This window comes from Arabidopsis lyrata (assembly GCF_000004255.2).
Source record: "Arabidopsis lyrata subsp. lyrata unplaced genomic scaffold ARALYscaffold_6, whole genome shotgun sequence".
NCBI lineage: Eukaryota > Viridiplantae > Streptophyta > Magnoliopsida > Brassicales > Brassicaceae > Arabidopsis > Arabidopsis lyrata.
This window is the reverse complement of record NW_003302550.1, coordinates 184,276-199,656: the sequence shown is the minus strand read 5'-3', so window position 1 is coordinate 199,656 and position 15,381 is coordinate 184,276. Positions and strand designations below refer to the sequence as shown.

The 15,381-nt window shown below is 39.4% G+C and overlaps 5 protein-coding genes and 1 long non-coding RNA gene across 10 annotated transcripts; 3 read left to right on the top strand and 3 right to left on the bottom strand.

Moving 5' to 3' along the window:
• Nucleotides 1–538: 538 nt before the first annotated feature.
• Nucleotides 539–2,999, bottom strand: LOC9309073 (lectin-domain containing receptor kinase VI.4). The gene is given in 2 exon segments (XM_021022977.1): nucleotides 539–869; nucleotides 872–2,999. Coding segments are annotated over 2 exon segments (2,085 nt in total). The 5' UTR covers nucleotides 2,721–2,999; the 3' UTR covers nucleotides 539–633.
• On the top strand, nucleotides 2,999–6,521 carry LOC9306982. Of its 5 annotated transcripts, none has more exons than XM_021022979.1 (10): nucleotides 2,999–3,207; nucleotides 3,426–3,505; nucleotides 3,705–3,921; nucleotides 4,023–4,164; nucleotides 4,249–4,350; nucleotides 4,491–4,564; nucleotides 4,681–4,755; nucleotides 5,105–5,162; nucleotides 5,669–5,871; nucleotides 5,960–6,521. In XM_021022979.1, exons 3-9 carry the CDS (start codon nucleotides 3,750–3,752, stop codon nucleotides 5,736–5,738), a joined length of 693 nt encoding a protein of 230 aa, XP_020878638.1. In that variant the 5' UTR covers nucleotides 2,999–3,207; nucleotides 3,426–3,505; nucleotides 3,705–3,749; the 3' UTR covers nucleotides 5,739–5,871; nucleotides 5,960–6,521. The 5 variants fall into 5 exon arrangements, with proteins under 5 accessions (XP_020878638.1, XP_020878637.1, XP_020878640.1 ...); XM_021022978.1 differs by having other exon boundaries at nucleotides 2,999–3,334; XM_021022981.1 differs by lacking the exons at nucleotides 2,999–3,207; nucleotides 3,426–3,505 and adding an exon at nucleotides 5,256–5,346 and having other exon boundaries at nucleotides 3,510–3,921.
• On the bottom strand, nucleotides 5,355–6,000 carry LOC9309072. Its single transcript, XR_002331384.1, has 3 exons — nucleotides 5,932–6,000; nucleotides 5,676–5,813; nucleotides 5,355–5,567 (listed from the first exon to the last, which is right to left on the bottom strand). It is a non-coding gene; the product is annotated as an uncharacterized LOC9309072 (long non-coding RNA).
• A 109-nt stretch (nucleotides 6,522–6,630) lies between the features above and the next one.
• Nucleotides 6,631–9,206, top strand: LOC9306981 (protein TIC 56, chloroplastic). Its single transcript, XM_002872957.2, has 5 exons — nucleotides 6,631–7,420; nucleotides 7,746–7,943; nucleotides 8,062–8,344; nucleotides 8,439–8,601; nucleotides 8,712–9,206. Exons 1-5 carry the CDS (start codon nucleotides 6,730–6,732, stop codon nucleotides 8,940–8,942), a joined length of 1,566 nt encoding a protein of 521 aa, XP_002873003.1. The 5' UTR covers nucleotides 6,631–6,729; the 3' UTR covers nucleotides 8,943–9,206.
• A 1,118-nt stretch (nucleotides 9,207–10,324) lies between these two features.
• On the bottom strand, nucleotides 10,325–12,417 carry LOC9309071 (ferritin-1, chloroplastic). Its single transcript, XM_002870864.2, has 8 exons — nucleotides 11,643–12,417; nucleotides 11,467–11,550; nucleotides 11,321–11,381; nucleotides 11,105–11,192; nucleotides 10,943–11,004; nucleotides 10,781–10,846; nucleotides 10,626–10,689; nucleotides 10,325–10,549 (listed from the first exon to the last, which is right to left on the bottom strand). The coding sequence occupies exons 1-8, from the start codon at nucleotides 11,948–11,950 to the stop codon at nucleotides 10,515–10,517; spliced, it is 768 nt and encodes a 255-aa protein (XP_002870910.1). The 5' UTR covers nucleotides 11,951–12,417; the 3' UTR covers nucleotides 10,325–10,514.
• A 1,023-nt stretch (nucleotides 12,418–13,440) lies between these two features.
• On the top strand, nucleotides 13,441–14,788 carry LOC9309070 (uncharacterized protein At5g01610). Its single transcript, XM_021022983.1, has 3 exons — nucleotides 13,441–13,683; nucleotides 14,015–14,069; nucleotides 14,160–14,788. Exons 1-3 carry the CDS (start codon nucleotides 13,597–13,599, stop codon nucleotides 14,528–14,530), a joined length of 513 nt encoding a protein of 170 aa, XP_020878642.1. The 5' UTR covers nucleotides 13,441–13,596; the 3' UTR covers nucleotides 14,531–14,788.
• Nucleotides 14,789–15,381: the final 593 nt, after the last annotated feature.

Genomic DNA, 15,381 nt, shown 5'->3' with positions numbered 1-15,381 from the left:
ATTTTGTTTTACAATATAAGTCGCTTTTGAGTTTCAATGCAAATTATATATTATTTTAATATTTTATGATTATTTTTATTATGCAGTCTCTTTTATGATTAACTGAACTTTTAAAAAATAAATCTTCTTAATCTGCGTGTTTTTACCTAAAACGACTTATAGTTTGACACGGAGGGAATATAATTATTATGATTAAAAAGCATTTATTATGAGATCTGATGTGATGAGTGTTGCAAATTCCTTGATTCGAATTGTCACATACTAAATCCTTATCAGTTTGACTTTGTAAATGTTGTCCTAGTTTCAATATTTCCCTTTTGCGTATTTACTCAGGATGATCCTTTATGATGTAGTATTGAATTATAGAAGATCACGTCATGTGGTCGCGTTAGACTGGAAAATACGTGGTTTAACCCTATCCGATTCTAAAACAAAACCATGTTTTTATATAGTTGTTGTCAATCCGGTCCGATTTCAAATGGCAAATATGGCTTTAAATTAATTCCTCTTAATTAATAGGCGCAGCTTTTTGCTGGACACGAGACAAGGAACCCAATGGGCCGAGCCCAAACTTGAACGAGTTTAGTGAGAAAAAAAAAGAGAGTTAATGAGAGCTTGAATGTGTCAATCAATCTATCTACCACTGATAAAAGAAGTAGAAGAAATTCTGGTGAGAGACGAAGATGTGTGTGAGTGTGAGCTCGATGCCCTGTCCGACGAAATATATCCGACGATTTTCGATCCTAAATCGGTTCTTGAAGAATCTGAATATCCCCAGTTGTCTTCAATCACGGGGACATCCTCGTCTCTGTTCAGGTACCTAAGCACCATTCTCATCGGCGGCCGAGATTCCGGTTTATGGTGGCACAGAGCAAACCGACGGCAAGAGCAAGCCTTGCCTCTCCTTCGTCGTAACCAGATCCGAGTCTCGGATCGATCGTGCTGAGGATCTCACCGCTCGCTTGTAGCTCCATAACCCAATCGGCTATAAAGAAGGTCCCAGAGTCCGTCGGTTTTCTCCCGGAGACGATTTCTAACAGCAAAACGCCAAACGCGAAAACGTCGGAAGCGGATGAGGAGTTTCCGTTGCGGGCTAGCTCCGGCGCCATATACCCAATCGTGCCCACGACTACGGTGGTTCGTGATTGAGATCCGCGTTCGTAAAGCCTCGCTAGCCCGAAATCTCCCAATCTAGGGTTCATATCGTCGTCAATCAAAACGTTGCTAGGTTTCACATCTCTGTGAATCACAATCTTTTCCCATTCCTCGTGTAGATACAACAAACCAGACGCGATTCCTTTGGCGATCTGAAAACGCGCGTTCCAGGCCAAAACCGCGCCGCTTCTTCTCGGTTTACTGTAGAGCAGCGAGTCTAAGCTTCCGTTGGGTATATAATCGTAAATCAACAAGAGATCGTTTCTGTGTTTACACCATCCTTGGAGGTTCACCAGATTCTTGTGCCTTAATCGTCCCAAACTCTCTATCTCTGCGACGAATTCTCGAACACCTTGCATGCTATTCGGAGTTATCTTCTTCACTGCGATTTGTTCAGAGGAAGATGATGAGATGTTTCCTCTGTAAACAACTCCGAATCCTCCGGTTCCGACAATTCGATTCTCCTTGAATCCATCAGTAGCAGCATAGAGGTCTCTGTATCGAAATCTGTGAGGATGATCGATTTCCCAATCTTCTAGAATCTCTTCTTGCTGCATTCGCTTTTTGTACACCATGAAGAGGAACAACAACACCAACATGATCGATATAACAGTCGATAAAGCCACGATCAGAGCGATGACCTTACCATTGTAGCCTCTCTTCTTCTCCTTATTTGGAGGCGGGGGAGGAAGCTCCGAGATGTTGAGCATAGCTGCAAGTGGATGTTCTCCGCCGCTTGCGAAACTCCAACCCATCACATAATGAGCACTCGCTTGTCCGTGTCTCCCAGTCGCTGCCGTGAATCCGACGAACATTTCGTCTACCACAATATCTGACAGTTTTGGAACCACTCGTGAGATCAAGGGGATTCTTGGTTTATATCCCAGTCTGGTTGGGTAAACGGTGAGGTTAAGCATTTTGGTTGGTCCGTGATAATCCAAGAAGACTTGGATTGGCTCGCCGCTCACCAGTTGGAATTCCTCTTTCTGACTATCGTTGTTGTTGTAATAAGCCACCGGTTCTTGGACATCTGAAGAGAGACTGTTGAAATTTAGACCAATGTGGTTGCCTATTCGATTTGTACCGTCTTTGAATCCTTGTACCGTGTCGAATTCCACAGCAAAAACGTGATTGCTCAAATTCCCGTCGTTTCTTTCGTTGAGAAGCCCCAAGAACTGCTTGGGATCCGCGTCTGTACGGTTTGGGGTTGGAGAGATTGTGAATGTGAAGCCGAAACCTCCGTTGCTTGTTGAGCTTGAAGGGATGACGAAGACGAAAGAAGTGCTAAAGGAACGAACCGTCGTATTGGTGGAGTTACTGTCAAGCAATCTCACAGGTTTATGGTAGAAAGCTGTACCAACAACGTCCGAGTTTCGATCTGTGAGCCTCAATAGTCCGTTGGGTGTGATGGTTGAATCTCCTTGCATCTGAATTTCGGATTGGTTTCCTTTGAAACCATGGAAAATGAACTCTGTTGTCATCTCTGTTGTTGCTATCTGAGCTCTAACAAGGATCTCAAGAAAGACCATCAACAAAAGCGAGACCATGGAGTTTGATCTGCCCATATAAGTGATCGATAGAGATAGAGGGATAACCAAAAACAAAATTGAGGTAGAAAAAGTGAAACAAAAACAGAAATAACGGCGTTTGGAAGATGACAACAAAAGATGATTCGTAGAAGGAGAAGAGAGTTTGGTTTCTCTTACAGATTGTCGATGATCGAGAGATGAAGAAGTAATGAAGACAAAGAAAATAAAAATGAAAACTTCCTAACTTGCAGGTTTTTGATAAATAGTTAAATGACACATTATAGGATGCTCTATAATTAAGGGAAAGTATCTTTTATTGTTTTAAAGTCCAATGGAAGCATAGGGCTGACTTTGACAAAGTCCAAATTAACTTGGAATTTCCTTATATTTTATACGTAGGGTGTGAAAGAAAGGAGTCGAAATAAGTATTTTGGGCTTTGGAAATTGTGTGACTTAAACTATAATAATAAGATCTTGGAGGGGGGATGAAATGAGTACCAAAGCTTATAGTAATATGAGTGCAGTAAGTATTCGAATTTCGATGCGATTTACTTTCATAGTTTAGTTGGTTGACTGACTGTTATATAATCCCCCACATGCAATTATTTAAGCATTTCTCGTGCGATCTATCACACGAGACGATTCGATTGGTAAGAGAAAGTCGTTGTGGATTTGACTTGGTAAAAGTACTCTTAGCAAGTTAGCATATGTTCGTTGTTGATTTATTTTATTTTATTACAGTTCAACGACGTAGCATTGAAGCCTACAAGATCACGTCACGTGAGATGGTGAAACTAGAGGATGCCAGATAATAATGTCAGGTCAGCTTCGTTTAATTGGTTATGGACTTTTTTTGTAAATCATTTATTCATTCACGAGATGAAAAGAAGCCCAATGGGCCGATCCCACGTTTGAAATATTCTCAAATTAAATCGGTCCGTACTACGACGATCGGAAAACCAAATCTAGATATCTTTTCCCTCTGCTTTTGAATTTTTTTCTGACGGGTTTGGGTCGCAGAACTGGAGCTAGGTTAGTGGATTTGTTCATCTTCCGGTGTCGGAGATGGGAGATCAGTTGAGGAATTTCGAAATGGCGATATCATGGGGAGACGAATTGATCCATGTTTTGGATGATAGGAAAGGATTTGGTGTGTTGGTACAAACTCTCGAGCATCTGAGAGCTATCCAATTCTCCTGCGACGACGATTTTAGTGAGACACATGGATCTCTCCAAGGTTAGTTTTCCCATTTTTCGAGTCTCTAATGCCATATTTAGTTGGGATGATGTGTGTTCGATTGAGTGGTGAATTTTTCGGATTTTTATTTTGTTGCGCAGATTTGCAGAAGAAACTCCATGTTTGCAAGGAGAAGACTGATGAGGCAAATTCAGAGATTGCTGATGAAGAAGAAATTGAGCGTCTTCAGAAAGAGCTTGATGAAGAGCTAGAACTGGAGTGCAAGCTGAAGGATGAGCTTAGATAAGTATAACTAAGATTAAACTTCTCGTCCTTTGATTCAATGACATGACTAATTTTGGTTTTTTACTTGGTTTATGTAAACACATTCATTGCTGATGAACTCAAAGACCTGAATTCTCAGGAGGCATTCTTTGAAGAGCACATATTAGCTATAAAGAGGAATAAGCAGGAACAGTTGAGAACCGAGTAAGATTTTGACGAATCCACTTTCTTTTTTGGGGTTCATAATTCCGTCTTTATGTTAATTGATTGTTTGAATGTTCATATGTACTTGTTAGATTTGAAAAGTAGTGATTTTGCTTGTCCTCGTTTTTGGTTCTCTGCAGGAAAAAGCTTTCTATGTATGCTTCTGTCACTAGAGTTATACCAAACATTGATGATTCATTGAAGACCTCAGGCTGTATCCTTTTGCTTTTAACAAAACTTCTATTTACTCTGTGAACATTCTATTTTTTTTTCTTATTCACCCTTGTCCTAAGGGGTTTTGATCCTTGATTGAATTTGAATATACGACAGATATGGTTGATCGAGACAAAAGGCTAATGGAGAAGTTTGAATTTGATTCAGACAAGAGTACTGCCTACGAGACATGTAATGGCATTTGGGATATTATAAACAGGCAATAGACAACCTTAACAACCAAACCGCCTTTGCTTATGATTCTTTAGACGTAAAAAGCTTCATGGCCTCTGTACTATGAACAATATCCGCCTTTACCTGATGTTTAGGTTTCCTGTTTTGTTGTTATTTGGTGTTGATTCTTGTGTATATGCAAAAAGATCATCTTTCATGAATACCTCTCTGTAGGTATCAGTGCTTAACTATTTCTTTGTTATATGGTACTGTATGTACCTATAGCTTCCAAAATCTTTAGAAATATAACTTAAATCTTGGATGTTCAAGAAGAGTGTGTGCATCCTATATTTATCTATTTGTGCAGATTGTTGCAAATCCAGTCTTAAGTGTAGAACGAATTCGAGAAGTGCAAAATTTGATTGGTAAGCAGTTTCTGATTTCGCAAACATTTCAGTATCTTGAACTATCTTAGGGATTTTAAGGATTTTTGATTCAATTCTTAGTGATTGGTATAGCAAACTTGGTGAATGTTACTTAGCTTCTCCACTGAACTATTGAACCTGCTTAGTGTCTCCAGCGAACTGTTGAGGATCCTGCACCCTTCTGGTACTTGGTTACTTCCATAAGCATTGCATACATACATGACAAAGTTCTGGTAGTTCTGTTCACCAAAGGCACATAAATGAAAAGTTTGTTTCTTCTTTGAAGTAATCAGCTTAATTTATAGGACTAACCTCTTGAAGTGGTTGGTTATTCACAACCACCCATGGTACAAATCTGTGTGCTGGATAAAGTTCAGAAGTTTCTTCAGCATACCTCTGTTCAAGCTGCACATTGTCACATAGTTGTCATTCTTTTCTTGCTTATATGTTTAGCTTTCCTGTTTTAGCTGTATAATAAGTTAACTAACGTACTTTCCTCTGAGCAGGATTTACCTGGTTTCCGTATCCGTTAATGTAACAATCAACTGCTGCTCTGCTCAATCCAACCATTTCTAAACAATCAGCCCATTTTTCAAGTTTGTTCTCCAAGACTAGCCGTTCCGTACAGTAGATGTATCCAAAATGCTTCATCTGCAAGTGAGATATGCAGAGCACATAGCAGTCATATTAACAGTCAAGCCTTTATATGGTAATCTTACTGCATAATCCCAAGAAGCATTTGGTAGCTTTTACCGTTTTAGAGACTTACCACATCAGGGTATGCGTTTATTGCACAGGCGTGAATTGCGTTGAGCGCACACTCAGCTTCTCCGTGCTGAAAACAAAGCAAGAGTCAAATGCTATGTCCTAATCTTATGATGTACAATGCAAGTGAGACAAGGCAAGAAGAGTCCAAGACCTGGCAGAGAATGGTGCCATCTGGTCTGATAACGGCATTGCCCCATGGAACGAGCTGGAGATCAATGGATGAGATTAAGCCGGTTTCGAAGATCTTAGGCAAGTGATTGACGATGAATTCTGCACAGTAGGGGCATAGAGCTTCGTAGTATAGACTTAGTGTGACTTTCTGGCTTGAAGACAGAGATAAGAGGCAGAAGAAGATTGTGAAACTTGTGATGGCCAACCTGAGAAGCCTCTGATATGATGCCATTGATGGAAACAAGAAGAAGAGGAAGATTGCAGAGAAATGTTTTTGACTCTTGCTTTATTCTTCAGTCTCGTCAAACAAGCAAGCTGTTTCTTATTATTTTCACTGTATCGTTGATGCTTTTATTATGGTTTCAAGGCATCTTGGGCGTTTTAGCGTTAAAAGAATTGTTGCGGCGTTGTTTGAACTTATTGGAAACGGCACGTAGTTATTCTGTTAAATTTCTAAACGGCGTGATGTTTTAAACGCTGGGTTAGGTTGGGTCAGTCACACTTGGTCTTCCACATCTATCCACCTGAACTTAGTGATCTTCTTTCTCAGAACATCATCAGCCAATAAAGCCCTGAACCCTAATTTCTTTTGGCTTTGGCTGGAGAACGACTGTGTGTGTGTTCAACAATGTCGTCGATGAACTTCAATCCATTTCAAAACTGGTTCGAGAAACCACCGAACCCAGTCCCTTCCATCAATTTCGTCTCGCTCGCTGATTCCTTCTTTCCCAAGTCGCAGTCTCCGAATTTCGCTGCGATTGGCCTTCCTAAGTTCTCCAAGAAGCCCCCAAAACCCGAAACAGGGACCGACGAACCAGGACCGTACAAGCAAATCGCTGAGCAGTTCTTATGGGAGTGTGAGAACATACCGGATTACAGGCACACTCCAGAAGTGGATAAGATTCTCAACGAAGATCCAGTTTTCGAGAAGAAGGAGAATCCGAGCACAGAAGAGATTGAAGCTGAGCAGAAATGGTGGGAGAGATTTCGAGCGAGTCCTGTGGTTCAGTTTATGACTCGCGCCGAGGAGATTGCCGACGATATGAACAAGATGGAGCTCGAGGATAACGACACGCCTTATCGGAAAGAAGACAAGGATTACTGGAGAGCCATTCCTCATGTGCCGGGCTTTGACGGGAGGCCGATGCCTAGGAAGGCGATCAAATCAAAGGAAGAGAGTGATGATAAGTTTTGGGATTTCATGAAACAGTTCCTCTTCGGGCTCTGGGGTTTCCGGCAACGTCCTTACCCGCCGGGTCGACCCATAGACGTGGCTCAGGCTATTGGTTACAAACGGCTTGAGAAGCGCTATTATGACTGTAAGTACCTTCATTTGCTGGCTCAGTCATATTGATGTTGTTTCAGTTTTGTGGGATTGTATCCATATTCTGTGTTTATCATTATTCAATGAGTGGCTCTGGAATTCCGTTGTTGAATTGTATAGTCATAGTTTCTTGTGTTTGCACGAGTTTATATGGTTCCACATTTTATGTTGTTTATGTTCTGTTTGAAGATCCAAGCTTGTGCCTGTCGTAGTAGACTTGTTGAATTGCAGTAATATGATGAAATTGCGATGCTTTTTTTGTTGTTTCCTTTGCGTTTGATCATAACGTTTTGTTTGCTCTTTATGCTTTGAGATTGTAGTCATAATGAAGACCGGTGGTTGGTGGTATAAAGACCGACTTGGCCGTTCTAGAGGCCCTTGTGAGCTTATAACCCTTAAGACGGCTTATGGAGCTGGAATAATTGACAGAGATACTTTCATTTGGGGCGAGGACATGGATGAATGGGCGCCTATTCACATGGTTTACGGTTTGGAACCTGCAATTGCCACTTGGGAAGGTCTGTATATGGGATAATTAGAGATTTCAGACGAAATTTATCGTTGAAGAATCATTAATTTTGCCTCCTATATATGACTTCATTGTTGGTTTTATTGACTCGTTTCTTTCTTGTTCAGTGAGGCTTGGTGCAGCGGCAACGGCTTTCCTTCACAAACTCCAGAAGGGAATACCACCATGGGTTCCTCTAAAGGGACGAGAGCCAAAAACATACAAGCAGCTCCAAAAAGAAGCTATTGAGAGTAAGAAACGCGACATGGCAGTGCTCGAAGCAAATGATGGCGTTTGGCCTGGAGTCAGAACTCCTAGCCACGCTCTGTTTCTCTGGGCGAGTGGGTCTGAATTAACAACTGTACTGGAATCTGATCACATGCCGAACAAGTTCATCCCCAAACAACTAAGGTATAACACTAAAGTCCCTTTTTACACCATTCACTTTTTAGCCAAAAAATTCACCATTCAATTCTACTCTCAAAACATGTACTTTTGATTGTAGACAAGAGCTGGCCAAAGTAATACCAGGGTTAAGGCCATGGGAAGTGATAAGTATAGAGCAAGCTATGGATCAGATCAGCTATGGTGGAGAGTGGTACCGTGAGCCGCTTGGTACCTACACTACTGGTCCTCCTTACATCAGAGAGTGGAATAGGAGTGTCATGGTAAGTGTCTTCTCCTTCTGATTTCACAGACACAAACTTTTTAACTTTCACTGTATCTTAGTGATAAATTGATTCATCTTTTCTCTTCCGTTTCTACTTTCTGTTTGCAGAGGCTATTCCGGATTTTCTACAACCTCAGTGTTCGAGTAGGCCAGAAGCTGGAGAGGACAGTCCCGGGTTTTGACACTATAATGGAAAAAGTTCAGAAAGATTACGACACTCGGATTGCTCGAAGGATGAAGCGGAGAGAGGAGGAGCTGAGAGAAGAGGACCTGAAGCATTATTCCGGCCGTAGCGATGAAGATGAGGAGGAGAAGGACGATGATAGTAACTCCAAATGATTGAAGTTGAAGCAAAGTCTGCACCAGGTGATGACTACAAGCAAACATCCTGTTGTTTTTGAGTTCTTCGCCAGCAAAGTCGGCGTGTGGTGGATTTGTTTATCGTAATTTACGTTGTACGTACACACCACGGCGTTTTGGGCGTCTCGTGTAACATGGTTTGTTTGTTTTCTACCTGTTTTAACCAACGTTCGACATTGAGAGTTTATCAGAAAAAGAGAGGAACTATGTTTAAAACTGGATGGTTTACTCTTATGGGCTTAAGCATTTATCTCAACACACACAATAAATATTGTATTAATGGGCTTCGGTTTGCGAGGCCTAACTATAGTTTTTGCGTATCGACATAACCGACCCGGCTCGTCGTGTACCGAGATGTTAAGGTGGCGACACTCGATTGGTGCCCTTGGCGACAAGATTGGGAGTAGTGATCTCTGTCTTCTCAGAGTGAACTAATCGGCATCGCCAGAGTCCCCGTTAGCTCATTGATTAATTTCTCGATGACTATCTCACAATTATGTCAGTTTTTCTTTCCGTCTCTCCTAATTTCATTGTCCTTGTCCAATTCTAAGCACTTGCGGTGTCGATTTCCACTTCTGTTCCCTGCTAGGGTTTTAGCTGGAGTCTGAGCTATTTTGAGGCTTGTTGTTTATGGATTCCAAATTCGTTGCATTATCTTATTAGAATTTCGTATTTCTCTAGATTAGATGCATGATGCTATGATTTGGGATTATTTGACATTTCCTTGCTTTTGATTAGAGCATTACTGTGATAACTAAGTGTTATTCTTAGGGTCATAAAAGCTTCCAATTTTGCTTGTTCCCGTGAGACGGACTTCTTACATTAAGGCATCGTTTAAGTTTCCACTTGAAGAAGCTCAACTTTTTCGTCATTATATAAATAAGATTCTCAATCTTTTCTTAATGCTTAGTGGTTTGAAGAACCATGATGAAAAGATAAAAGCACTAAGGGAGAGTCTCTACATGAAAGCCTAGTTAGTGGTGTTTTCTTACGTCATGAACTTTTTATGGATACCCATTTTCGTACATTTGTCAGCTCTTTGTAGTACAGAGAGGTCTTTGTTTGGTTATAAAAGATTTTCCATTTGTCAACATGGAATCAAAGTAAGAGCATCTCTTTTGCTTTGATGTGACAGTGATCTTGTTCTTGTTTGCTGTTCAGTTATATCCCAGTGACCAGCTTGTCCTTCTCGGTGGAAAGTGACATACACTTCATGCTTCTTTTACATGTTCTTCATAAACAGGTTCGTTATGCTTACTCTTTCAAGTTGGATCATAGATATGCTCTGTTTAATTAGATAGGTCTGAGTTTTCACTACTTACGCTTTGTTTGGCCATTGACTCATTCATAGCTAGTTAGAATATAGTAAAACAAAAACTTCATTGATTAAGCTTAATAAGTTATTACAAAAACCATCTTGAACACAAAGCTTACTACTACAATCTTATTAGTCCATAACTTCCAACCTAAAGCTTTTAGAGAATCTTCGGGTTCTTCTGTTTGAACCCCAACATTGGTCGACATCTGAAAGTGAACTTATAGAGGTCCAGTCTAGTTCAGAAGCATCTGGTCGAAATGCCAAACTCCTGCAAAGACAGAAAAAATGTAAAAATTCCATTCAAGTCTTAGAACAGTGTCTCAATATAGGGTTTTGATTTGTACCGTGGCCTTTGCCAACCATCCTTAGCTGGGTGATGTAGTCTGAGATCTTCTTGATTGCTTCAATCTAGAAATAGTCCATAATTTTCTGAGTCAGAACATGTATAGATTATACAAGTCACTAGTTGTAGTCCGAACCAAGGCAAAAGAAGTTTTACCTGCTCTCCCAGAAATTCAGTCTCAACGAAATCAGCTAACTGGGGATCATTGTTCTCTGAGGCCACCTGATTTTGTTGGCAGAAAGTGTATGTTACTTAAGGTTAGGAAAATGACTATTAGTTTAATATTTGATGACTAAATGGATTATGGAGGGGACTTACTCTGTGAACGTTTAGTAGCTTCTCATTAGTGAGTTTCTCTAGAGACAGAGCCAACTCCATTGCTGAAACAAAGATTAGTAATAAACTAATAAATATCTGTATCTTTTAAAAAGGAAGAAGTTATTTTAGGATTAAGATATAGTGTATTTGATTAAACTTTACCATATAATGCATCTCCTTTTTCAGCATGTTCGAATTCCGAGACAGGTGCGACGATTGGGTGGAGTTTCACTCTTCCTCCTCTTTGGTTCTGTATACACACACAAACCAACAATAGGAAAATTAACTCAAATCACAAATCTTTTTCAACTTCTAAAACTTTCCTTTAAAAATTACTTGGTAAATAGTAAAAGAGAAAAGAAGGTAAACATAGAAAACCTGGTACTCCATGAACTTCTCAGCATGCCCTCTCTCTTCCTCACTTGATTCCTTGAAAAATCTGGTGATTATAAAAAACCCATGTTTAGCATGGACATATGATCAAGATTTAATATGATTAAGATTAAAGTTAGAAGAGAAATTACTTGGCTAGTCCCTTAAGAGCAACGTTGTCTCTGTCAAAGTATGCGTACATTGAATGGTACACATAGGAGACGTTGTATTCCACACTGTGAATAAAAATCAACCAACGTTAGATCTAATCTTTAAACATTTTCGTTTTTGCAGAGCAGAAAATAAAAGAGAAGGCTTTGATGCTTACTTGATTTGCTCATTAATGACTGCCTCGCTAGCGTCGGCATACCTCTGGCGAGCGAGGGAGGCATGAGATGTGATTGGAATGGCCAGATCGGCTTTCTTCACCTCTTCGAAAGGCTGGAACACGACTCCGGTCATCGGCATGTTGTTTGTGTCCACGGTAGCCGCAGAAACGACGACCACTGTTCTGCCGCCGCCAGTTTTCCTGGAGAAGCCAAGAGAAACAGACGGAGAAGCGGCGCCGTGAGGGAGTAGTGGCTTGGGAGACAGAGCGGGATTAGCGGTGAAGGAAGAGAGTGCCTTCGAGGCCATCGTAGGAAAATGTAGTTTTGGGAGGGGAGTTTTAGGGTTGAGCCGCCTGAGATTTGTTGTTGTAAGAAGGTGGTGATGATAAGAAGAGAGGAAGGGTTTATTATATAAGAGGGAAAAGGCGTGTGGTCACCGTTGGATGAAGATCCACGTGGAGGGTGGAGATAAGGCCAGATGTAGGGGGCGTGTGGAGGCCTCGTGCTAGGTCCAATGGGGATAGTGTGAACGTGAGGATATTCGATCCACGTTAACATCTCTCCAAATAAAGTTTGTCTGTTTCTCTGCTTTCTCTTTTATCCTCAGAATCTTTTTACCATTTCCGCTTCCTACTCTCGCGTTGCCACTTTCCTTTTTCCTACTCGCTCTCTCCTATTCTTTTTAAATATCTTTTTTAGAGTTGTAGATAGATGATAACAAATACAAATTGTTTATTATAAAAAAAAAAAAGAGATGATAGATAGCGTTTACAACATAAGTTAGACGTGTAAAATCCTGTGACGCATATTTTGACATAGGAAATTTTAGGATAGAGATAAAAATATTTACATGTTTTAAAAAAATCACCAAAGCTACTACTAGCAAATAAGATTGTTGAGAATGGTGCAAACCCTTATAGACTTTTCGTCTAATGTGTATGTGGCTTTTTTTTTTTTTGAACACCGTGTATGTGGCTTAATATTCAGAATTTACAAAGAAGAAAGAAAAATTCGTGGCTCTCTAGGATATTTGATGGAGACGGGAAACAGATAGGTTAGAGTCGTGAGTAGCTCAACTCTACGTAATTTCCAACTAAAGCGCGTGAGAGGTTCCAAATGGTTCCTTGTCTTTATCGGAGACAATTACACGTCGGAGTAAGTACATTGTGGGCCTCATTACTAATGTCACGGCCCAAGATAAAAAATATCAAGCTTATCAAAGCTTTAATGTTGGCCAGGACAAAAATTAAGCTTTAAATAAGGGAGGTGTAGTTAGGCTTGTTTTTTTCTCTTTTAATTTTCTTGGCTTGATTTGAATCGATTCGTATGACTCTGGAATGCACAAAGACAAGGGTAGGCTATAAAGTGTTTTAGAGCTTAATAATATTTTCAACAGTAATTATAAATTTAGTTGATGTTAGTTTAAACCTCATTTCACACAGAAATATAATAAAAAAATTATTTTCAATAATTGATTTTCTACTTTTTGTTTTTTGGAAAGAATAGACAAGTAAAATCATGGGAGGAAATATTGTTTATGGGGGAAAAAAAAAAAAGGATTGATTGTAGTCTTTAATTTTACTCTGTTTTGTGCCATGTGGTTCTTCAGTTTCCAAGTTGTGTTGTAGCCATTTAAATCTGTATTAAAAAAAAAAACAAAAATATATAGTCCCAAGGAGGAGTGATAGGCAAATACTTGTTTTTGTTTGTACAATATAATATACTACTGCTTGCTTCAATAAATATGTGCTGTTTATGTATTTGCCACATGTCATATGTCAATTGGCTGTAGGAATAGTGCACAAATAACGAACCCAACGGTGAGAGAGAGAGAGAAAAACAAAGGAAGAAGAAAGTCGTCTCGTTCGTTTTCTCAAAATCTTGTCCTTCTTTCTTCCTCTCTGTTGATTTGAAAATCTGAGAGAGAGAGAGAGAGAGAGAGAGAGAGAGAGAATGGATCAGATCTTCAACAAGGTTGGATCCTACTGGTTAGGCCAGAAGGCCAACAAGCAATTTGACTCCGTCGGCAACGATCTCAACGTACGTCTTTTTTGACACATTCTATAGAATCTGATTCATCTGTTATCCTGATCGATTTTGACTCAAGCAATCTGGTTCCTTCATGTGATTGTGTGTTTTTCATTCCGATGTAATCAACGTCCTCTATCGTAATTCTTGTATATATCCTGCAGTTGTACCATGTTTGAGGTCATTCGTAGGTAAATCACAACACATAAGGAAGAACCAAAACAATGATGATTTGATGATTTTATTTCTCATTGCCATTATTACATTCAACAGTTAGTTAGATGATTTTGTTTGAACCGTGTGATCATGAACATTCTTATTAACATTGTTTTGTTTTTGGCAGTCGGTGTCAACGAGCATTGAAGGAGGAACAAAATGGTTGGTCAACAAGATCAAAGGTTTGCTTTTTGATTCTTCTTCTTCAACTGCATCTTAATTTCAACTTCTTTTTTTGACATTCCATCCATTAATTTTTGTCTTCTTGGCAGGGAAAATGCAGAAGCCGTTGCCTGAGTTACTAAAAGAGTATGATTTGCCTGTGGGAATCTTCCCGGGGGATGCTACAAACTATGAGTTCGATGAAGAGACAAAGAAACTAACCGTTTTGATCCCATCGATATGCGAAGTTGGATACAAGGATTCATCAGTCTTGAAATTCACAACAACCGTAACAGGACATGTTGAGAAAGGAAAGCTAACAGATGTGGAAGGAATCAAGACAAAAGTAATGATATGGGTAAAAGTGACAAGCATATCTGCAGATGCATCAAAGGTCTACTTCACTGCAGGAATGAAGAAGAGCAGAAGCAGAGATGCTTATGAGGTTCAAAGAAATGGCCTCCGAGTCGATAAATTCTAAACTAACTCCTTCCTGGCTGGCTAATGGGTATCCCATTAATTATAATTCTTCCAAAGTTTGATGATTTTTTCGTTTACGTTTTGGTTTCGATTCAAAGCCTACTGTGAGTGTCCATTTAACTTATTCATGAATCTGATGATAACTTCAATACGGTCGGAGCAATTCTACTTTGTTTTTTTCTTTCTCAATTGTATAAATAACTATTCGTGTGCTCGATCGATGATTTGGACGTAATTTTTTTTTTTTGTGTGTTGGTAATTTCTGTTCTCTGAGATGCTCAAAATGAATTTGATACTTACACCAAAAAAAAAGCATGAGATGATAAGCATTTTGATGTACATTTAAAGAGGTAATTATTCTTAAGTTATTTTCACGTTTAGTAAGGAATTGAATTTTTCTTTCACCATTTGACAAAGTCAAGTTGGGCTTTCACCATTTAACAATTTGTGTTTTTTCGGACCAAAATGCCCCTAACCATAAACTATTATCATTTAGTTACGTTTGTACTTCTTTTTTTTTTGTTTCATTATAAGTGAGAAAAAAAAATTATTGAAAGAAACAGAAAGTAAAAGAATTCAAAAATCTCAACTTTTTCATCTTCAAAAATCTCAGTGATAATCGTTTTCTTAAGATCTGAATAGTCTCTCATTCATCTTCGATTCAGAGTTTTTGAGTCGAGGAGGTGGAAATAAATTTCATATTTCCGGCGACGAGCCAAATGCAACAAATTTCCGGAGACTCAACTTTACCTTTTCAAACTTAAAATATGCTAGATTTACAAGATTTATAAGTAAAAAAACATTCAAAACGTAAAGAAAACAAGATTATGAGATAACTGTTAACGATGGCAA